This window comes from Contarinia nasturtii, unplaced genomic scaffold, assembly GCF_009176525.2.
Source record: "Contarinia nasturtii isolate CC-2019 unplaced genomic scaffold, AAFC_CNas_1.1 Cnas_scaffold_78, whole genome shotgun sequence".
Lineage (NCBI taxonomy): Eukaryota > Metazoa > Arthropoda > Insecta > Diptera > Cecidomyiidae > Contarinia > Contarinia nasturtii.
This window is the reverse complement of record NW_022197436.1, coordinates 4,117,400-4,136,517: the sequence shown is the minus strand read 5'-3', so window position 1 is coordinate 4,136,517 and position 19,118 is coordinate 4,117,400. Positions and strand designations below refer to the sequence as shown.

At 32.2% G+C, this 19,118-nt stretch overlaps 1 protein-coding gene across 2 annotated transcripts in view; it reads left to right on the top strand.

The window, feature by feature from the left end:
- The window catches only part of LOC116352240 (dorsal-ventral patterning protein tolloid), a 21,041-nt gene extending 2,408 nt beyond the window's left edge, over nucleotides 1-18,633 (top strand). Inside the window, exons 1-14 of one of the 2 annotated variants that reach the window (XM_031784681.1) lie at nucleotides 2,045-2,063; nucleotides 11,708-11,949; nucleotides 12,286-12,869; nucleotides 12,974-13,264; nucleotides 13,352-13,585; nucleotides 13,682-13,785; nucleotides 14,121-14,426; nucleotides 14,638-14,783; nucleotides 14,847-15,048; nucleotides 15,205-15,466; nucleotides 15,624-15,829; nucleotides 15,900-16,879; nucleotides 16,958-17,056; nucleotides 17,145-18,633. In XM_031784681.1, coding sequence (XP_031640541.1) covers nucleotides 11,716-11,949; nucleotides 12,286-12,869; nucleotides 12,974-13,264; nucleotides 13,352-13,585; nucleotides 13,682-13,785; nucleotides 14,121-14,426; nucleotides 14,638-14,783; nucleotides 14,847-15,048; nucleotides 15,205-15,466; nucleotides 15,624-15,829; nucleotides 15,900-16,879; nucleotides 16,958-17,056; nucleotides 17,145-17,486 — 3,990 coding nt within the window. In that variant the 5' untranslated portion in view covers nucleotides 2,045-2,063; nucleotides 11,708-11,715 and the 3' untranslated portion in view covers nucleotides 17,487-18,633. Of the gene's footprint in view, nucleotides 1-2,044; nucleotides 2,064-11,707; nucleotides 11,950-12,285; nucleotides 12,870-12,973; nucleotides 13,265-13,351; nucleotides 13,586-13,681; nucleotides 13,786-14,120; nucleotides 14,427-14,637; nucleotides 14,784-14,846; nucleotides 15,049-15,204; nucleotides 15,467-15,623; nucleotides 15,830-15,899; nucleotides 16,880-16,957; nucleotides 17,057-17,144 lie in introns of those variants that run through there. The other variant, XM_031784674.1, reaches the window with a different exon arrangement.
- Nucleotides 18,634-19,118: the final 485 nt, after the last annotated feature.

Sequence of the window (19,118 nt, the reverse complement as noted above, 5' to 3'; positions counted from 1 at the left end):
CTCTCTCTCTCTCTCTCTCTCTCTCTCTCTCTCTCTCTCTCTCTCTCTTTCACTTTCTCTCTTTTAATAAAATAAGTGCTTGATGTAAAGTTATTAAAATGAGAGTATTTGAAGCATTTTTGAATTGAAAATGAAATATTTAACAATAAATTATATTTATATGCAATAATGGCTAGACCGTAAAAACGAGGAACAACTTTTTCGTGAATAAATGGCCACATTCATTTATTTCAAATAGGAATACTTCGAATGCGCAGAAATCGAGAGATAGGGGGAGAAAAATCAAGAGTGAGGATGAGTAACAGAAAAAAAAGAACAATATCTGCGAATATTATGAAGCTAAATAGAGAAAGTCCTTAGCCTGTAGACAGATCAACAATGTGTTTTCGCTTAATTTGAAAACTAAATAATTTATCTCTATCTTTTTCTCTGATTTGGTTGATTAAATTTTTATTTTTTCAAAAAAACTTTTTGGTTTATAATAAAAATAAAATTAAATTATCGTGGGAAATAGTATATGATGAATGGAAAATTTGTAGATGAATAAAGTCATAAACCAAATAAATGCATTACTTTTTGAGGTAATTGTATATAAATATTTAATGAATACAATCTAAACTTTTTTGAACAAAACAAAAAAAAAATTACAATAACGAGCACATTGGAGTGTTGCTTGTAAACGCAACATAATATGCAAGCAAGCACAGCATCTGCATTGGCTGAATGAATTCATAATGAAAATTGTGTGTGTGTTGAAATCACTGTGATAAATCTCAAAAATGTCTGAACATAATATTAATAAAAAAAAAAATTACGAAATCATTATACTGTTTCTGAAATGAAAGATGCATTTGTACTTTGTTATTTGTCGATTATAAAGTCGAGCAAATAGGAAAAAAGATAGATAGGCAGAGAAGAGACAGAAAGAGTGAGAGTGAAGAACAAAGCCAAAATCTACGTTTATGTGTAGTCAATGAAAGGATTTAGAATGCGATTTCCATAACAACTGAGTTGTATTTTCGTTTTATGTTGTTCAAGGCAGTTTCTTTACTTCAGAATGTGCTCTCTGTGATCATGCCGAATACGTTTCTATTAAATTCATACGAAAACATACACACACGCACGCACATTATGTACGCTCTTCTCCTTTGTTATGTTTTGATAAATTGGTGATCCAAAAACAAACCAATGAAATATTTTTGGCTACACTAATCAAAATAATTATTATAACATACACACAGTAGTACTCGTGCTTGAAACACTCAACCTAACCGTTACTTTATCATGACAAACAAAACAAATCCAAACTATAGCACATAAAGCATTTTAGTAAAATAAAATAAAAAAAAGCGCACGAGATGAAATGTTAAGACTACTTAGAACAACAACGCACAAACAAGCGCACCCATCTTAAATATGCTGGAAAATCCCTGGCAGCAACATGGCCAATCTGTGTGTTTTGTTGTATAATATGATGTACACACAACGATACGATTTTTAATTAATTTAAATCATAATAAAAGAAGGATTGCCGTCTAAGGACCTATTCCATACTACTCGCTACTAATTTGTTGGATTTTGGTGTTTATGTTAATTTATTTATATTGTTTTACAGTAATAAAATGATAATCTCGGCAAATTGTACCATTCCAATGTACCAACCCATTTGGTTGTAGAGTCTGAGCTAACACATTTATTCGATTATATACTCAACATGATGATGAAATGGATATATGTGTCTTTCTATCTGTATCTCTGTATGTCCTAATGGGTCCTTTTTCACGCTTTGTTGATTTTTTCGCGATGATGTTGTTGTTTAAAGATGAAAATAGTTGCTTTTTATTGAAACGCTCTTCGTTACATTAAGTTTTTGTTATACACCAATAGTGAATGACTAAAGAATGATCATTTGGTCTTTCTTAGATTAAATCCGAGAAAATTAGAGCCGCCAAAGAAATGGAGAAATACATTCGATGTAGAAAATGTTGAAGTGAAGCCATGGCAAACTCTTTCGAAACGTTTAAATTTCAGCCAAAAATGGAATTGATGACAATTCGTATTTGGTCAGTATGGTTCTATCCATTTTAATATGAAAGCATTCTGGTTTGAGTTTTAACAATGTGTATGTATTTTATAGATTAAGATAAATTTTTCATTACTGTTCACATGCATAATTTTCACCAAAGACATTCAATGGAAGAGTGAGAGAGGGCTATAAATCGTTGATTATTATCTTCGATCTATTTAAATATTTTTACATAAATTTGTCCATTTATTCATTGGTGTTGCTACAGTCGTCGTTGCATGATTAGAACTTTTGAAGATTCGGTCGCTAAAATTACTAAATTGATTGCAATGTTGTGTGGCAGTTATTAAAATAGATGTATAAACCATACTGGGAGTGGTCGATCAGCCGGGAAAACAATAGAAAAAGTTCTTTTCTGTGAAAAAAAAATCATTTTAAATAGTGTAATCTGTAAATTTATATAAAATATTTTTGTCGGAGAGCGGGGAGAGATGTAGTTCGAATGGGTAGCAGGGAGATTAGTCCGGCCCTACGACTCCCGGTGCTCATCTATGTTGTATACATTATAAAGAGAGGAAGAGAGAGAGAGAGAGAGAGGCATACAGTCTAGTGCATACTCAATATGTAATATATACAAATATGTGTCGTGTCTGACCTTACGTCTGCGGGTATCACCACCAAATTCACTGTGTTATTATTAATGAATCACTAATCATCGTATGGTGAGTAAATTTGCTTGTAGAGTAAATTTGGTTGCGTTATAGCAAAATATTTGCTATTAAAATGCATCAAGTACACATATGGTCACATGATTCATTTGTGTCGATACACTAATGTCTCGAAAAATGTAACTCTCATAAAAAGCAATATTTGTCCAAAAAGAATGACTGCTTCTCTGCTATGGATATGCAGCTGCCCTAAAATAAAAAGGTTTCATTTGAAACAATTACTAGTCATTTGACGCAATTATTAAGTATTTTTCCAATTTGGTTCGTTGTTTCTGATAAAAGAAATTTTTCCACAAATTACAGCCATCTCTGAGTTGCTGAGTCTCGTGATTCTACTATATTGTTAAAAATGTTGAAAGGCTGCAGTTACACCAACAGTATATGTTTGTGTGGAAAAAACCACGTTGATATTTCATTCAGAGAATGGTATAGCATCGATATGAGCGGGAAATCCAGGCGAAATTCCATTGTGAATTTTCATGAATCATTCGAGTAAACCAATTAAATTATGGCCGATGGTGTTGCAACAGAACGACCAAAAAAAAAACGGAACCGATAAATACTGGACAGTTTTGTGCGCGCTCCAAACCTATATCGGTTCATTTTATTAATAGACAGCTATTAACAGGCTGTGTCCCAAAACCACATTATTATCAACATTGAGATTCGTTTCCATATTTGTAGACAGTTCACTATCTCTTGTTGTGTGCATTTTCTATTAAAAGGATGGTAATGATCTACCAATTTCAATAAATTTGAACAACTGTTTTACAGGCCGTCCCTCTCGAATGCATGCATAAAAACACAACTCTCCCGTATCGTATAGGCATGTATTATCATGCATATATAAAAAAATAATAATAATAATACAAGAAATGCTTTTGCGCTTCAATTGTATTGGGGGAGAAATAAAGAGCTGAACTTGAACTAATTAATTAGTTGATTTGTAATCAAAATCATTTTACATTAATCTAATCATTGTTGTTGAACATTTAGTTTTTTTTCTCTATTCTCTCCTTTATGTGAAAATTGAGGTCATCACAAGCATGTCAAAAGCATTTAAATAGCACATTTGATTGATTTATGCTATATCTTTCTAGTATAGAATCCACAGGAATTGCAGAGAAGGAGGTAGAGAGAGAGAGAGAGGGGGAGAATTAATGTGTACAGAACGATGGAAATTCAATTGAATCCACAGAGGAAACCATCATAAATCAAATCAAGCAGTGCAAATGACATAAACGTTACAAACGCATAACACGTGAGAAAACGAGACAGAGAAAACAGAAGAAATATAAATCAAATCAAAATGCCTATTGCTTGCTTACTTTAACTGACTAATAGAACTGACTGGGAACGCATTGCACAATATTTAATTGTTCATCATTTTGTGATTCTGCAAATGTTCAACTCTCTCTCTCTCTCTCCCTATCTATTTCTTTTTCACAAGATATGGGATCCATGTGATTTATAAGATAATGCGAGCAACGACAGAAAAAAGTTTATTGATTAACCCCCGTATTCAATATTGTGAATGCTGTTGTTTTATTATTTAATAAATTCACAATTTAATGTGAAAGTATTTTGCGAGCTCTTGCATAGAATGAGGTTAAATCACGGTTAACTTGTGGAGCTTTAATAAAAAACCAATTATATCGAACAGGGTTTTTGAATATAGCTTCGATTTCTCTCTCTCTGTCCCGTTTTTATGATGATGTCATTTTCATTTGCACACACATTTCCTCATTCCTTTTGCGTGAAATCGGTCACAGGTGTTCGAAAATCGCTAGAGTTTGAGCGTAATTGAAGTTGTACATTTTCAATTTTTAATTTATTTTTCCATCGACACCGTTGTTTCCAATTGGCACCGATATTGTTATGGGTAGCCGATGTGAAATTAATTTGGCATATTCAACATGTTTTGAAAATGTTTTTGTTTTTTGTTACATCTCTTGTTCGATATTCCCGAAAAGCATATTTTCCCGAAATTGAAATCCCGAAATACAAATTGTCCGAATGAACCTTTTCTCGAAAAGTACTTTTTTTAGTGACTACAATTATTAGAAGTTGTTACAATACACACAGCAATAGGGCTGTCAGATTTCGTTTCTCTCTGAGAATATATTTGTCCAGTTTCTTGGTTCTGGTTTGGTTCTCAAAATAAAGATTTCATGGATTTTTGGTTGTGATAGTTGTTTTCTCAGGTACTTGTGGAGATTTTGATAAAAAAGCATCATGTATATAATTCATGAATGAGGTATGGTCACGATTACCATTAATCGATGAATATGAACTTGTGGTGTAATTACAATTTTCATTGAGCTTTTTAAATTACTTTGCATCCTTACCTGAATTATCATATAAAGTATTGTTGTCTATATTTGACTGATATAATTTATATTTGGCAGCAGACGATGAAATTGAAATCCAGTGTAATAAAAGAATCATCGAAATTTATTCGAATCGAGTTTACATTCCCACTTAAATGCAAATGATAGTTGACATTGCGTTTTTATGTTTAAAATTGCCATTTTTTTATTCAACAGCACAAAATGTCCGTTTTTTTAATGTATCACGAAGAGCAATATGCTGCATTTGAATATTCATGAATTAATTTGCTGACAAAAAATAAAATATTTGATATTTTAATTAATTAACATTTTTATCATTAAATCATTTGGAATTTTTGATACAGACAAGATTTAGCACGAAAACCAGAGGTAAATGAGTTAAAAAATCTTTTACATATATATAATATAAACCCTCCGGTCAATTATATTTGCGCATTATTCCAATGTCACCCCATGTGACCTAAAACAATGCAATTGACTGTACAGCATTGCAGTTTTTCGTTTATTTGATTTATAAATTCAGGGCTAATTTATTGTATGTTATGGTCAAGAAATGATGTTTAATTAAAATACTTAGTTAATGCCAGTAGGTGGAATCGTAGGATGAATTTGATATTCGGTCTATTGGATTTGAATATACCGACGTTTCGAATAAAGTATGATTCTTCTTTAGGGAATTCACAAATAAACTTCAAATTGATCCGAATTGGATTTCGCTGAAAAAATGTATTTGTTTCAGTTTGATAAATTTATAATCTCAATCGTTATCATTAAAAATGAGAAAGAGCAATGGCACCTCATCTCAGTTTCTTTAATAATAATTTCGATCGGCAAATTCAACATCATATTTATTATTTCACAGCAATAAAGTGCTGTCGAATCAAAAAAGCTATCGTGAAAAATTAGTTTGGCAACAAAGTATGAACATTAACTATATACTGCTAGTTATAAATAATTATGTGTAATTTTTTTATTTGCAATTGTGATGCTCGATGCAATGACGAAGGTGTGAACGGTAAAAACGAAACGATAGATAAGTTCGTTTTATTGTAATAAATTTAATGAGTTCGTCGTATTTTGCATTCGTTTGATAAGGATTTTATGACACTTTATGAATTTAAAACAACGAATGAAAGGAGAGAAATTGTGAATGAATAAGTATGTGAATGAAATGAGAGTCGGGTGGAAGTTTCCCTTTTAAAGCACACACACACACGTGTATACATTTTCTCTCGTTCACATTCTCACTTGCCGACTATAAATATGTATCATACATAGCACTTGAGTGACTTTAAAAAAGATAATTTCCATTTACACGATTCGTGTCTCGTTGCCCGTTATTGTTGAAGAATTTTCCTGAAAATTGGAAAACACAAACACTATACTGACAACGCAACGGAATATTCTTTCTATGTCTTTCACATTCTCTCTTTTTCTCATTCTCTTGATATTTGAATCCAATGCTTTTAATTCACACGACATAATGATTTTATGAATAACTGTATCTCTACATTGCCACCTTTCACCCGCACACGCACATTTGTTCTCATTTGTTGAAATATATTAACTAAGTCTGAAAGATTTTTTTTCTCGCCAGCCGGGCGATGAGACTTAAAAAAATCCGGGTGAAATCCGAACTCGATTTAATTTATTTCAATTTGAAGCAAAGATATGTGTCTCAAAATACCATTGAAATATTTTCCGCTTTTTACACAAAATCACTTGCATGCTTAATAAATGATGTTTAAACCAGTTTGTGAAAAAGTGGTTATGTCAATATCAATTCACATTTTTGACATGAATGGATTCCAAATTAATGACATTTGTAAAGGGTAAGTAAGTTTGAAGAAAGGTTTCAGCAAGCTGTAGACTTTTTAACGATTACTAAGAATAGTAGCCTTACTCGAACTTAATCTCTAAGCACAGAAATAACTTGATTGTCAAAGTCCGCGTTTCTTCGTATTTTCCTGAGCGGATTTTTTGTTTTGCTATGGATATATGGACGAACCCGGACTTATTCGGGCAACTGCTTTAATATAAACCGAAAATTAGTTTGTGCGCTGATGAAACGAACTACAGAAATAAACAGTATGTAAAGAAATGTAAAGGGTTATCCAACCAGAATGATACGCTTTTCAACTGAATTTGATTCAATTTCGATTTTTAGATATTTCGAATGTGACTTTTTTGAATGAAACAATATTATGACATAACTAAATTTAAAATTGTGAATGACATGTTTCCATTTCTTTTGATTGTTAAAAAGGCACTTTAGCGCCTTTATGATATTCAAATATTTTCTATCAATATAATAAAATTTCAATTCTTCCACTCCTATATCCAATACTCTTCAAGTGGGTTTGGAAGGCGGGAGTAAATGTTCATTTCAAACTTATTTCTTTCAGAATTTCATTTTAGAATCAGCTTTCCATTTCGGCAATTCAGTACTACCGGCGTTGAACATGTAGTACAAGACAATCTTGACACTATGTTTGATTCATAACAAAATATTATACATTTATTTAATGCACCAAAGTGTTTGTGTTTTTTTCACAAACTGCCCAACATAAAATTGGAAAGAAGAAAGAAGTGGCTACAATGACAGCAGCAAAATATCCGCCACAACGATAACTACAGAAAATGTCTATTTATTTAGTTTTTGTGTGTGCTGTGTATGGCTGCTTTTCAAGTTTTCAATGTTTAATGGTTACAAATATGTGATATTATATGTGCTCTAACGTTGAGTGCACACAAATTTACACATCCAATCATTGTGAGTGTTAGAAACCTACAACTTGCCAATTTTCCATCATGTCACACTCTCTTCTTTACTGCCTGCTTCAAAATTAATCATATGAAAATATTCAAACATGCACAAAGTGATAACACAACCTTTTTTTTTGTTGAAAATCGAGAATGAATAAAAACACTGCTGCTTTATGTAAAAGCTTCCGATCGAATGATAGATTTATTTTATGTAGTTGACACTATAGATATCACAATGTTTTATGATTATAATGTACAACAAATGTCTACTGGTACTTAATAACAAAATCATATTATCATAACAAACAATTCAAAAACGTTATATAAATCATAATATGTCGAACACTGAATCAAATTCAAAACATGAAATGTTACCATTTTAGTTTCGGCATTTTGAATAAGAAATGAACAACAAGAAGTTGGCATCTTCTCTCCATTTGATGTTTGCACAACAATCTACCGATCGACTTCAGTAGGCGACAAAATGAATACAGACCGTTTTTGATCTACAACAATCTAATTAAATTAATTTGAATGCGGTTGTTTTGATATGATTCCGCATTTTAATGAACGTTATATTTGTTTACCGTTTTATTTGATTATTCGATAATAACCAAAATTAATAGTTGCAAACAGTCGTTTAACCTTTGAATAAATCTGACAAGAAGCAATATGTGTAAGAATGAGAGTGGAGTGTGCGAGATGTTGTATTCAGTTTCATTGTTTACTTACTTTGCACTCACGTGCTTAAATATGAAATGAAATTGCTTAATTATTTAAAATAACGAAGTATAGATGTTGAATATGAATGTATTATAAATGGAAATGAGGATGAAATTGTGCACTTTTACTTGAATGTGCGCCGCAGCTGTCATATGCCGTGTAGAAGCAAAACCACTAAAATGATTTCGTAGTCAATAAATGAATACAGAACCAAGGATCTATATGTTGAAATATTGTATGCAATTTAACTCTTTATCCGTTGAGATAATGCCCGCATGTTTAACTTCCTTCTCTCAGTTTTATGTTTGTTGTTCAATTTTAGTTCTCACAATTCTCGAAAATGAAAACTAAATTTCATAAACACACAACGCACTTCAAACGTATATTTCAGAAATTCAATTCGAAACAACGAACGAAGCAACAAAAACAACAACAACAAAAAACACCATATGTATGATGTGCGCTGTAATGTTGCCAAACGATATATGTCAATTTGTTGTGCTCGTGAATTCTATCATAATTTTCATATTAATAATTAGCCATTCGGAATTCAGTTTATTTCAGCAGACATTCAACGAGCTACATTATCTGATACGCTTCATAATTTATCAGATTGGAATCTACAGTATCAATTATGAGTTCTGTTTTACACAATCACATACGTTCATCTTGTTTTTCCGTTGAATGAGGGAAGCAGCCACAGCCACAACGCAATAAACTTCGGATTTTTATTCTACATAATAACTAGTAATCATTTTAAAACTTGCGATGACAAAAAAGTAATTGTTATTAAATTCGTAGAGTGATTGAAAAGGAATTACTGTGATTAAAGGGGGGGGGGGAAAGCAAACAAGTTGCTTTTCAATCCAAACAATAACCATATTGGCTGCCTTAATTTTCGATTCATTTACCGAACGAACTAAGCAAAGGGCTAAAACTCGACACTCACACAGAAAGAAAAAATGTGGTATTTTTAATTCAATTTTGGTAGATTTAATATGAAATCAACCAACAACGAATTAAATTTACCATTTTTGACATCTCTGAGGCATATTTCTCAAAAGAGACTATCAGTTTAATAATTTTTACCAATTGCTTCATTTCATTCACCAAATTCATGGGCTAGCGTCATCTGTGGTTTCGAAAAGTTGTTAAATGTAATGAAGCAGTTGGTAAAACTTATTCAACAAATAGTCACTTTTGAAAAATATGCCTCAGAGATGTCAAAAATGGTAAATTTAATTCGTTGTTGGTTAATTTTATATTAAATCTACCAAAATTGAATAAAAAATACCACATTTTTTCTTTCTGTGCAATGTGGACGAAATTATACTAAAAATAGTTTGGCCCTTAATCTCAATCTACGGTTTTTACTTTTATTTGGCCATTTGGATATGTGCGTGATTTTGTAATAGACGGTTGCCGTTATAATGTATCGTTCATTATTCAATTCGCCCAAAAACCGAGCCGAGTTTAAATTGTTCAAAATGTTTGAACTTTTTTACAGACAACGACGGATATTATAATTGATGATTTTTCTCTCTTTCTCTATTGTTTTTTTAAATTTTACAATCCGGGCTTGCTCTTAGTATATCAAGACGTTATTTTCGTTTTGCTATTCGGTTGAGTATGTTGTTGTAGAATGCTGGGAATATCGTCAGATGAATCTATCGGCTTGGACGAACCCAATGGATTTATCAGTTTAAGAAAAAAAATTCATTCTACTTTTGTGCAGAAGGGGACTACTTACGACAGATTACAATACCATCAATAAATAGCTTTATCAAAATAACTTCGAAGATAAATTGATACATTTCGCTTTTGTGACAAAAAAACGGTATGTGACGAAATGTCCTGTTCTGAAGTATTTCAAACTATTTAAATCATTTCATTATGGTTGTCATAAACGAAATTAACATTGAAAGCTCGACAGAGATTTAAGTTAAAAAAATTATACAGGAAATCCTATATACCATCGTCAGCCTTAAGACTTAGGGACCGCAGAGAATTATTATTTTAAAAATATCTTTCACATTTTTTAGACAGTAGATTAATTAAACATGAAAAATCGAAAATAAATAAACCACGAATTATTATCCATTTCTTTTATGTCATGTGTCACATTTACGAGTAATAAATCTAACCTGATAGATCTATCTGACGATATTCCGTGATAGAATGAAATGTAAATTGAGAATCTAAACTAGAACAATCATTTTATTTATTTACATTACACATTTATTTTACATACATAGTTGGTGTTCGTTAACAGTAAGTAAATTATGATAAACGGGAGCCTTGCATTTTAGCAAGATTTTGGGCTATCTTATATAATAATTTGAGACACTTGTCAAGAAATTGGAGCAAACATCCATCCAATCATGAACTAAATTGAATCACAATCAGTGCTTCTCCGACGACAGATGAAGACAACATGTACATACATGTCATCTGTGTTTGAGAATTCTTTACTACGAATAAATATAAAAAAAAGTTTCGAGTCCATTTAGCTGTTCTATTAGCGTCAATCATTTTTCTATATGCCACTTGCCCGATGAATCTTTCGCTGCTCTTTTTCTGTTCAGTTCTGTTTTGCCTTTTGTTAGACGAAAAAAAAAAATCGTTCACTTCGCTCTCGCACACACAATGCCAAGCACTTGAAAAATATTGTTAAGATCGCAAATCGAAATCAGTGAAGACAGATAAAAAAGAAAACATGAATATATGTGCACGATGAAAGTGCAGTGGCATCAATGTAGACAACAAATTCAATTGTTTATCTTGCCTATAAATGAATATTCGACTCGAGCAGAGCGATAAATATACAATAATCTCTGCGTGAGACGAGGTCATTTACATGTACAGTGTACGTTTATCGTATCAAATCCATATATATATGAAATTAATGATTGAAAATTTCACTTTCGTTACACATCTTCGTTTTAAGATAAACAGGTCAATATTCGTTGAAGTGCAAACTGACATTTTAAAAAAGTGTGAATGCATTTTATTTCATAAACATCATTATCAACCATTGTCAAATGTTTTGAATTGTCGAAAAATGTGGAAATATGACGAATTTTCTTTTACTTTTTTTCTTAAACATTTTATAGGCGAATTTATGGGAGACATAGCACTGCCAAATATAAATTACGAGTCTCAATGGCAACAGCAAAAATTGAATAAAACTTTTCAACAAGAACTGGAACAATTAAAACAAGAAGTTCATTACGAAGGATTGCAAGTTGAAGAGGAGGGTTTAACCGATATTATTCGAAAAAAGACGAAATTACCATCAGACACAAATCCCATATTAAATAACAACGAACCGAGCAAAAATGATGCCACATTAATAGTGAGTTGACAAATTTTACATAATTGCTCAATATTTTAACATTTTCATATAAAATTGAAGATAGACACAAGAAAATATCTATGAATCATTGCATTAATCACATTTTATTTTAAAAGTGTGCCGAAAATATTTTCTGAAAATGTCCTATATTGTATATGAATATGTCATGACCTGCAGGCTGCGTAATTTGTGTTCAACTTTCAAAAAAAAAAAATATTTTTTTGAGAGCGCTGCTAATATTTTCGCCCAAGAGGCTACTTCATTCAATAGTTTTCCAAAGTGATATTCTTTATGTACGTGTTTAGTGATATGCATATGCTATTTATTTTTAATTAGGAGCCAAACCACGTGCCAATTTTACCATATGAAAAAGAATCCAAATCGTTGAATGGAACATTAAATGCAAATACCGCACTTGAGTCAAGTGGAAATGAATCGATTGAGGGAAAAAACGTTTTCGATGCAGCGAATGTGAATAAAACGAATTTATTGAGCGAAATTACGAGTGATGAAAAACGAACGAAAAATCTTAGCAACGTATTTCGTGATATTGATGCGAAAAAAATTCAATCAAATGCCAAAGATATCGAAGATGAATCGACAAACATTCTACAATCAAGACGTAACGTAAAAGTCGATTTGAGCACAACTAGAACAACAACAACAACGACGACGACGACGACGACGACGACAACAACCACAATAACAGAATCCATACCAACAACAACACCAAAAATATCTTCAGATCCAATACTGTTGTCGTCTGTTAATGATGCATTGGAGCCAACATCGACGCCAGCAACAATCATTTCAACAGAATCAACGACTTTACCTCAAAACAATGAGCCAAATGTTGCCAATGTTGAAAGTGACCCGGTATCATCATCACAACAACGTCATCGAAGACATCGTCAAAAAAGGTAATCATAGTGTTGCTATCACTTGAAAAGAGTGAGATATAAATCAATTTAAATCACAATATAAAACGAATCGTATGCAAATGATTTGGATTTATCGTATACAGACGAGAAGCAAAAATAAATGGTGAAAAAATGGTCGATAACACATATCAAGCACGATTGAAACGTTTGAAAGATGAATTAAATGGTCCAATCGTTACGGAAATCATTCAAATGCATAAACTTGATGAACACATCAACAATAATACACATAGTTTTAATGGTGGCATTGTGAATGACGATGATATTTTCGAAGAGCCACCACAGATAAATTCACCACCGTCACCGAAAAATACAACCACAAATTCATTGAATTCAAGTACAATGCCACTGGAACAATCATTTGACCGCGATAGGTAATTTATTGTTGATTAAAAATATTTAATCATTTATTACAATGGTAATTTTTTTTTTTTTTTTTTAATGGGTAAATTACACAATAGAATGAAAGAGTTACACCAACATCATCGTGTTACACGGGCTGCAACGGCAAAAAAGGAACGCATCTGGGACTATGGTGTTATTCCATATGAAATCGATGCAAATTTTAGCGGTGCACACAAGGCTCTATTCAAGCAAGCAATGAAACATTGGGAAAATTTCACATGCATAAAATTCGTTGAGAGAAATCCAAACGATCACATGAACTACATCATATTTACGATTCGACCATGCGGGTAAAATGGAAATTGGGCATGAATTCAATCTCTCTTTTGATAAAAATGTCAATTTTTCTCGGTTCAATTAATATAAAATATTAACATATGATTTAGTTGCTGTTCGTTTGTCGGAAAACGTGGAAACGGTGGACAAGCCATTTCAATTGGAAAGAATTGTGACAAATTTGGTATTGTGGTACATGAACTTGGTCATGTGGGTGAGTATTAAAGATAATATAACATATATACGTCATTTGCACAGTTTTTTTTTTAAACTTTTCATACATATAAATAAGCATGCAATAAATATAACAAATATGATTTAAATATCATTTTAGGATAAATTAAATATGAGAGGCTGAGAGTAAAAACAGCACATCGCATCTCATCTCTTGCTCTCTCACTTACGGGAATTTCTGTACGGGGATGCGACGTGCTGTTTTCACTCTCAGCCTTTCATATTTGGATGATGATTAATATTAATGAAACATACTGTTGGGCGTTTTGTGTTTTTGTTTTAATCACATTTGTTTATTTGCTTGCATGAATACAGTTGGTTTTTGGCACGAGCACACTCGACCGGATCGAGAAAATCATGTTGTGATTGAACGCGCAAATATTTTGAGCGGACAAGAGTACAATTTCAATAAATTGACTGCCGAAGAAGTGAATTCATTGGGGCTACCATATGATTATGATTCGATAATGCATTATGCGCGTAATACATTTTCGAAAGGTACATATCTTGACACCATTTTTCCGGTTGAAGTTAAAGGACGAAAACGGCCCGAAATTGGACAACGTTTACGACTGAGTGAAGGTGATATTGCACAAGCAAATCTATTGTACAAATGTCCAAGTAAGTTAAATTAACCATTTGATTTAGATTTGCTATGCATAGAGAGAGTTTTTGAATTTATTAGCAAACATGACATGATAGTATACGAATACTTACTGCATACATGCTAAGAAATTCAAAATCTTTGTATGTAAATCTAACGGGCTATCACTGCTTTATCTGATTAATTATGGTGAAATGAAGAGAATGATTATTTTATGTGCATTTGCAGAATGTGGTCGAACGTTCCAAGAGAATTCGGCCTCATTTACATCGCCCAGTTATTATTCGAGTTCACCAGGAGCCGAACCAGAATCATGTGAATGGCGTATAACGGCCACACATGGAGAGAAAATCGTCTTGAATATCACAGACTTGGTATATAAACATTATCAAAACAAACAAAAATCGAGATTAATTTTTCATTAAAACCGTTTACAGGATATTTTTAAATCAAACAATTGTCGAACGGATTATTTGGAAATTAGAGATGGATACTGGCACAAGTCACCAATTCTTGGACGTTATTGTGGTTCTGGACGAATTATGGAACTAATTAAATCGAGCAGCAGTCGAATGTTACTTACTCTAAGCACAACACACAGACAAGCTGGTTTGCGCGGTTTTGCAGCTAGTTATGAAGGTACACCACAAAAAGAGACGAAAAAAAGTCACATATGTAGACTGCTTTTTTCATTCGTTTAGTGTTTGTGAATCTCTCTACCACAGATTCAAAAGCTTTAAGCTTTATATATTTTACTAACTAGTGATTGAATTTCTTTTATTTTTTTTTAAATAGCGGTTTGTGGTGGTGATTTAAATCTAGAGAGTGGAAATCAACTTGAATCGCCAAACTATCCACTGGAATATTTACCAAATAAAGAATGCATTTGGCGTATAACCGTTCAAGAGGACTATCAAGTGGCATTAAAATTCCAATCGTTTGAAGTGGAAAATCATGATAATTGCGTATATGATTATGTTGAAGTTCGTGATGGTGACAGTCCGGATTCTCGTTTGATTGGAGTATTCTGCGGTTATAAAGTACCACCGGATATGAGGTATAGTCAAATGATATTATGCTGGCTCGAGCTATCTCACCAGCTATAGTCCTATTCAAAGATTCCGTTTATCGATTCTTCATTGATTTTGTATGCTTGTCAGATAGCTCAAGCTAAAAGCCAATTTAAATTAAATGTAAAAATTAAACTGTTTCAGATCAACGACAAATAAAATGTTTGTGAAATTCGTGTCTGATGGTTCTGTACAAAAGGCTGGTTTCTCTGCAACGTTTATCAAAGAATTGGATGAATGCGAATTGAAAGATCATGGTTGTGAACATAATTGCATCAATACGCTGGGTGGTTATCAATGTTCTTGTAACATTGGATACGAATTGCACAGTGACAAAAAGACGTGTGAAAGTATGTATCATGTGCATTTGAATAGCAAACTAACGAAAACACCGATTAATTTTCTTTTCTCTTTTCACAGATGCATGCGGTGGAATCATTGAAGCATTAAATGGTACAATAACATCACCATCATTCCCCGATGTGTATCCAGTATCGAAAGATTGTACATGGGAAATCGTAGCGCCCGAACAATATCGTATTACATTGAACTTTACCCATTTTGATTTGGAAGGTAATCATTTCCATCAGCAAGAATGTGATTATGATTCGTTGACGGTTTATTCAAAATTGGAAGACAATAATTTGAAAAAACATGGCATTTTCTGTGGTGAACGAATGCCGCCGTTGGTAACATCGGAAGGAAACATAATGCGCATTGAATTCCGTTCCGATAATACGGTGCAAAAGAGTGGTTTTGCGGGTGTATTCTTTACGGACATTGATGAATGTGCCGTTAACAATGGTGGTTGTATGCATGAATGTAAGAATACAATTGGATCGTATGTATGTTCCTGTCACAATGGATATGTCTTACATGATAATGGATTGGATTGCAAAGAAGGCGGTTGCAAATACGAAATTACGGCACCACACGGAACAATTATGAGCCCAAATTATCCCGATTATTATCCACGGAAAAAGGACTGTGTGTGGCATTTTACAACAACACCTGGCCATCGGATTCGTTTACATTTCAATACATTCGAGATTGAACCGCATCAAGAATGCGCTTATGATTATGTTGCCATTTATAATGGTGATTCGGTGGATAGTTTTACGTTGGGCAAATTTTGCGGTTCGAAATTACCACATCCAATATCGGCATCATCGAATGAAATGTTTATGGTATTCAAATCAGATGCCAGTGTTCAACGGCAAGGTTTTACCGCAACACATTCGACTGCATGTGGTGGTCATTTGATGGCAACAACACGTGTCAAACACTTTTATTCGCATGCCAAATTTGCCGACAACAACTACGATCATAATGCTGATTGTGATTGGACTATTGAAGCTGAACCGGGACGAAATGTTCATTTAACATTTTTAACATTCGATGTATGCAAAATCGATTTTTTTTAATGATTTACGGCAGTAAGATCGATTTCTAATTTTTCTCCAACAATTTCTTTTCAGATTGAAGATGAGAAGGCGTGCTCTTATGATTACGTTGATATTTATGGTGGTCTTGACGATTACAGTGGACCCTTGTATGGAAGATACTGCGGCCTTAATGTATATGCCATTTTTACCTATTTTTGAAATTTCGAAATATTCTCAACATTATTGTGTTTCTTTTTTGTGTGTGTGTGTGTGTGGACAGAAACCTCCTGACGTAATTTCAATGAACGAAGCATTATTGGTTCGGTTCCGTTCCGATGGTACAATGAATCGAAAAGGATTTTCGGCATCGTATGTGGCCGTCGATCCGTTTGAAGGCAGCGAAGAAGAAATAAGCTCCGATAGCTCGGAGGTCACACCATTTCCCGGTTACATAAAAAGCGTGTACGTGAACAGCAACAAATTGGCCAATCGAAATAGTGACAACACCGATGATACGGATAACGAAGAAGAGGTTTACAATGAATATGATAATTATAATTTGATTAAATTAAACAATAAAAATAAGAAGACCGAACCATCCGAAAACGGTTTAATTGATTAAAATGAAAGTTAAATTAAAAAAAAAAGAAAAAAAAATCTTAACAAAAGCGTTGAGTCAAGTTGCCATACATAACGACGAAAATAATCTCATTAGCATAGTATTAACGTTAATAATTAATAGATAAAGAGAAAACCAATTAATAACATCTCACGTATTGGATACGGAATATGTACAACATAGAGAGAAATCAAATCAAAGACATATATTTCTGACTTGTAATGCTACCAAATGCATGCATCAAAAGAAAAAAATACTCAACATTTTTGTGATGCATTGGAAATCAAAACGGAGATTAAGCAAAACTACAACTATTTATTTAAAATGACAACGAACCTTGCTTAAAATATAATGCATCCAACTAAAAGAAAAAGAATTAAAGAAAAAAACAATTCCTTGCTACTTTAAGGTGCATTATCATAAGATCATTTTGTTAAACGTTTATTATTCGTTTTTTTTTTTCAAATTTTCAAAATGTTTTACACAAAAATAAAAATACAAATTTCAAAAAATAATAATACATTAAATATTGTGGTACTTGGTGCGCGAAGTCTCATCGATTTATTTTCATCATAAACAAAAACAAAAATGATTGTAAAATGCTATACATTTCATTTTTATATATAGATATATATTATACAACTGTAGACGATGCAAGCTAGAGAATATAATATTTAGTGTGCTCTAAGCATGTGTTTAATTACTAAATGAGAACATTTTTCATATCAACTCAAAAGAACAAACATAACATTTTGAATTTAATCGACCAATTTGAAAGAGAGCTCTCCCTAGGGGGAGAGAGAAAGAGAGAGAGAGAGGTAGAAACAAAAACAAACGTTACATGACTGTATTTCACTCGATTCGCATACAAAATTTTCCATATTTTTTCATAATAAGTTATAAATTAGTTGAAATATCTGTATGAAAAGCAATCTGATTTTAATGTTAGTTGAGAGTGGTTTGAACTTATCTCATTTAGCAAAAATATGTTCGAATTAATCCAAATCGACGAATTCAAAGCTCTCTCGGGATTTTATGTAAAGTAGTCATTTATTTTTATTTTTGTGTATTTTTTAAAAATAAATTTGTTTGGGAAGCTGTGAAATTTTTTCATGCGCACACGTTTTTCAAATTTCAAAGTTTTAAATATTCAAACCCAAATAATTACAATTTACGAACAATTAAATAAATTAGTTTATAATTTTGCAATGCAAGAATTGAACAAAAACAATTTAAATATTTACAAAAAAAGTGTAATTTTAAGAATTAAAAAAATAGTGAATACAAAACTGAGTTTTTTTCTTTATCTGTCAATTTCACAAAATATTTACGAAAAAAAAAACGAATATTCAAAGGACTTCGTGGGCACAAATTACGTTTTTTTTTTTTTCAAAAGTAGTTGTTGTGTTTTATGTTTATTTTTATAATATTGAACATATCATTGATCATCGTAAATTTTGCTATTGGATAAAAGATCCAATAAAACAACTTTCGACTGTGCCCCATTAAACATCAATGGTATTTGTTCATCGTTGTAGATCTACAAAGACATTTACACTGTATTTTGCGAAATTGGTCTACACATTTTTCTTCTTTTACTTTTCCGCACACCTAGTGTAGGAAAGGTATTGTATT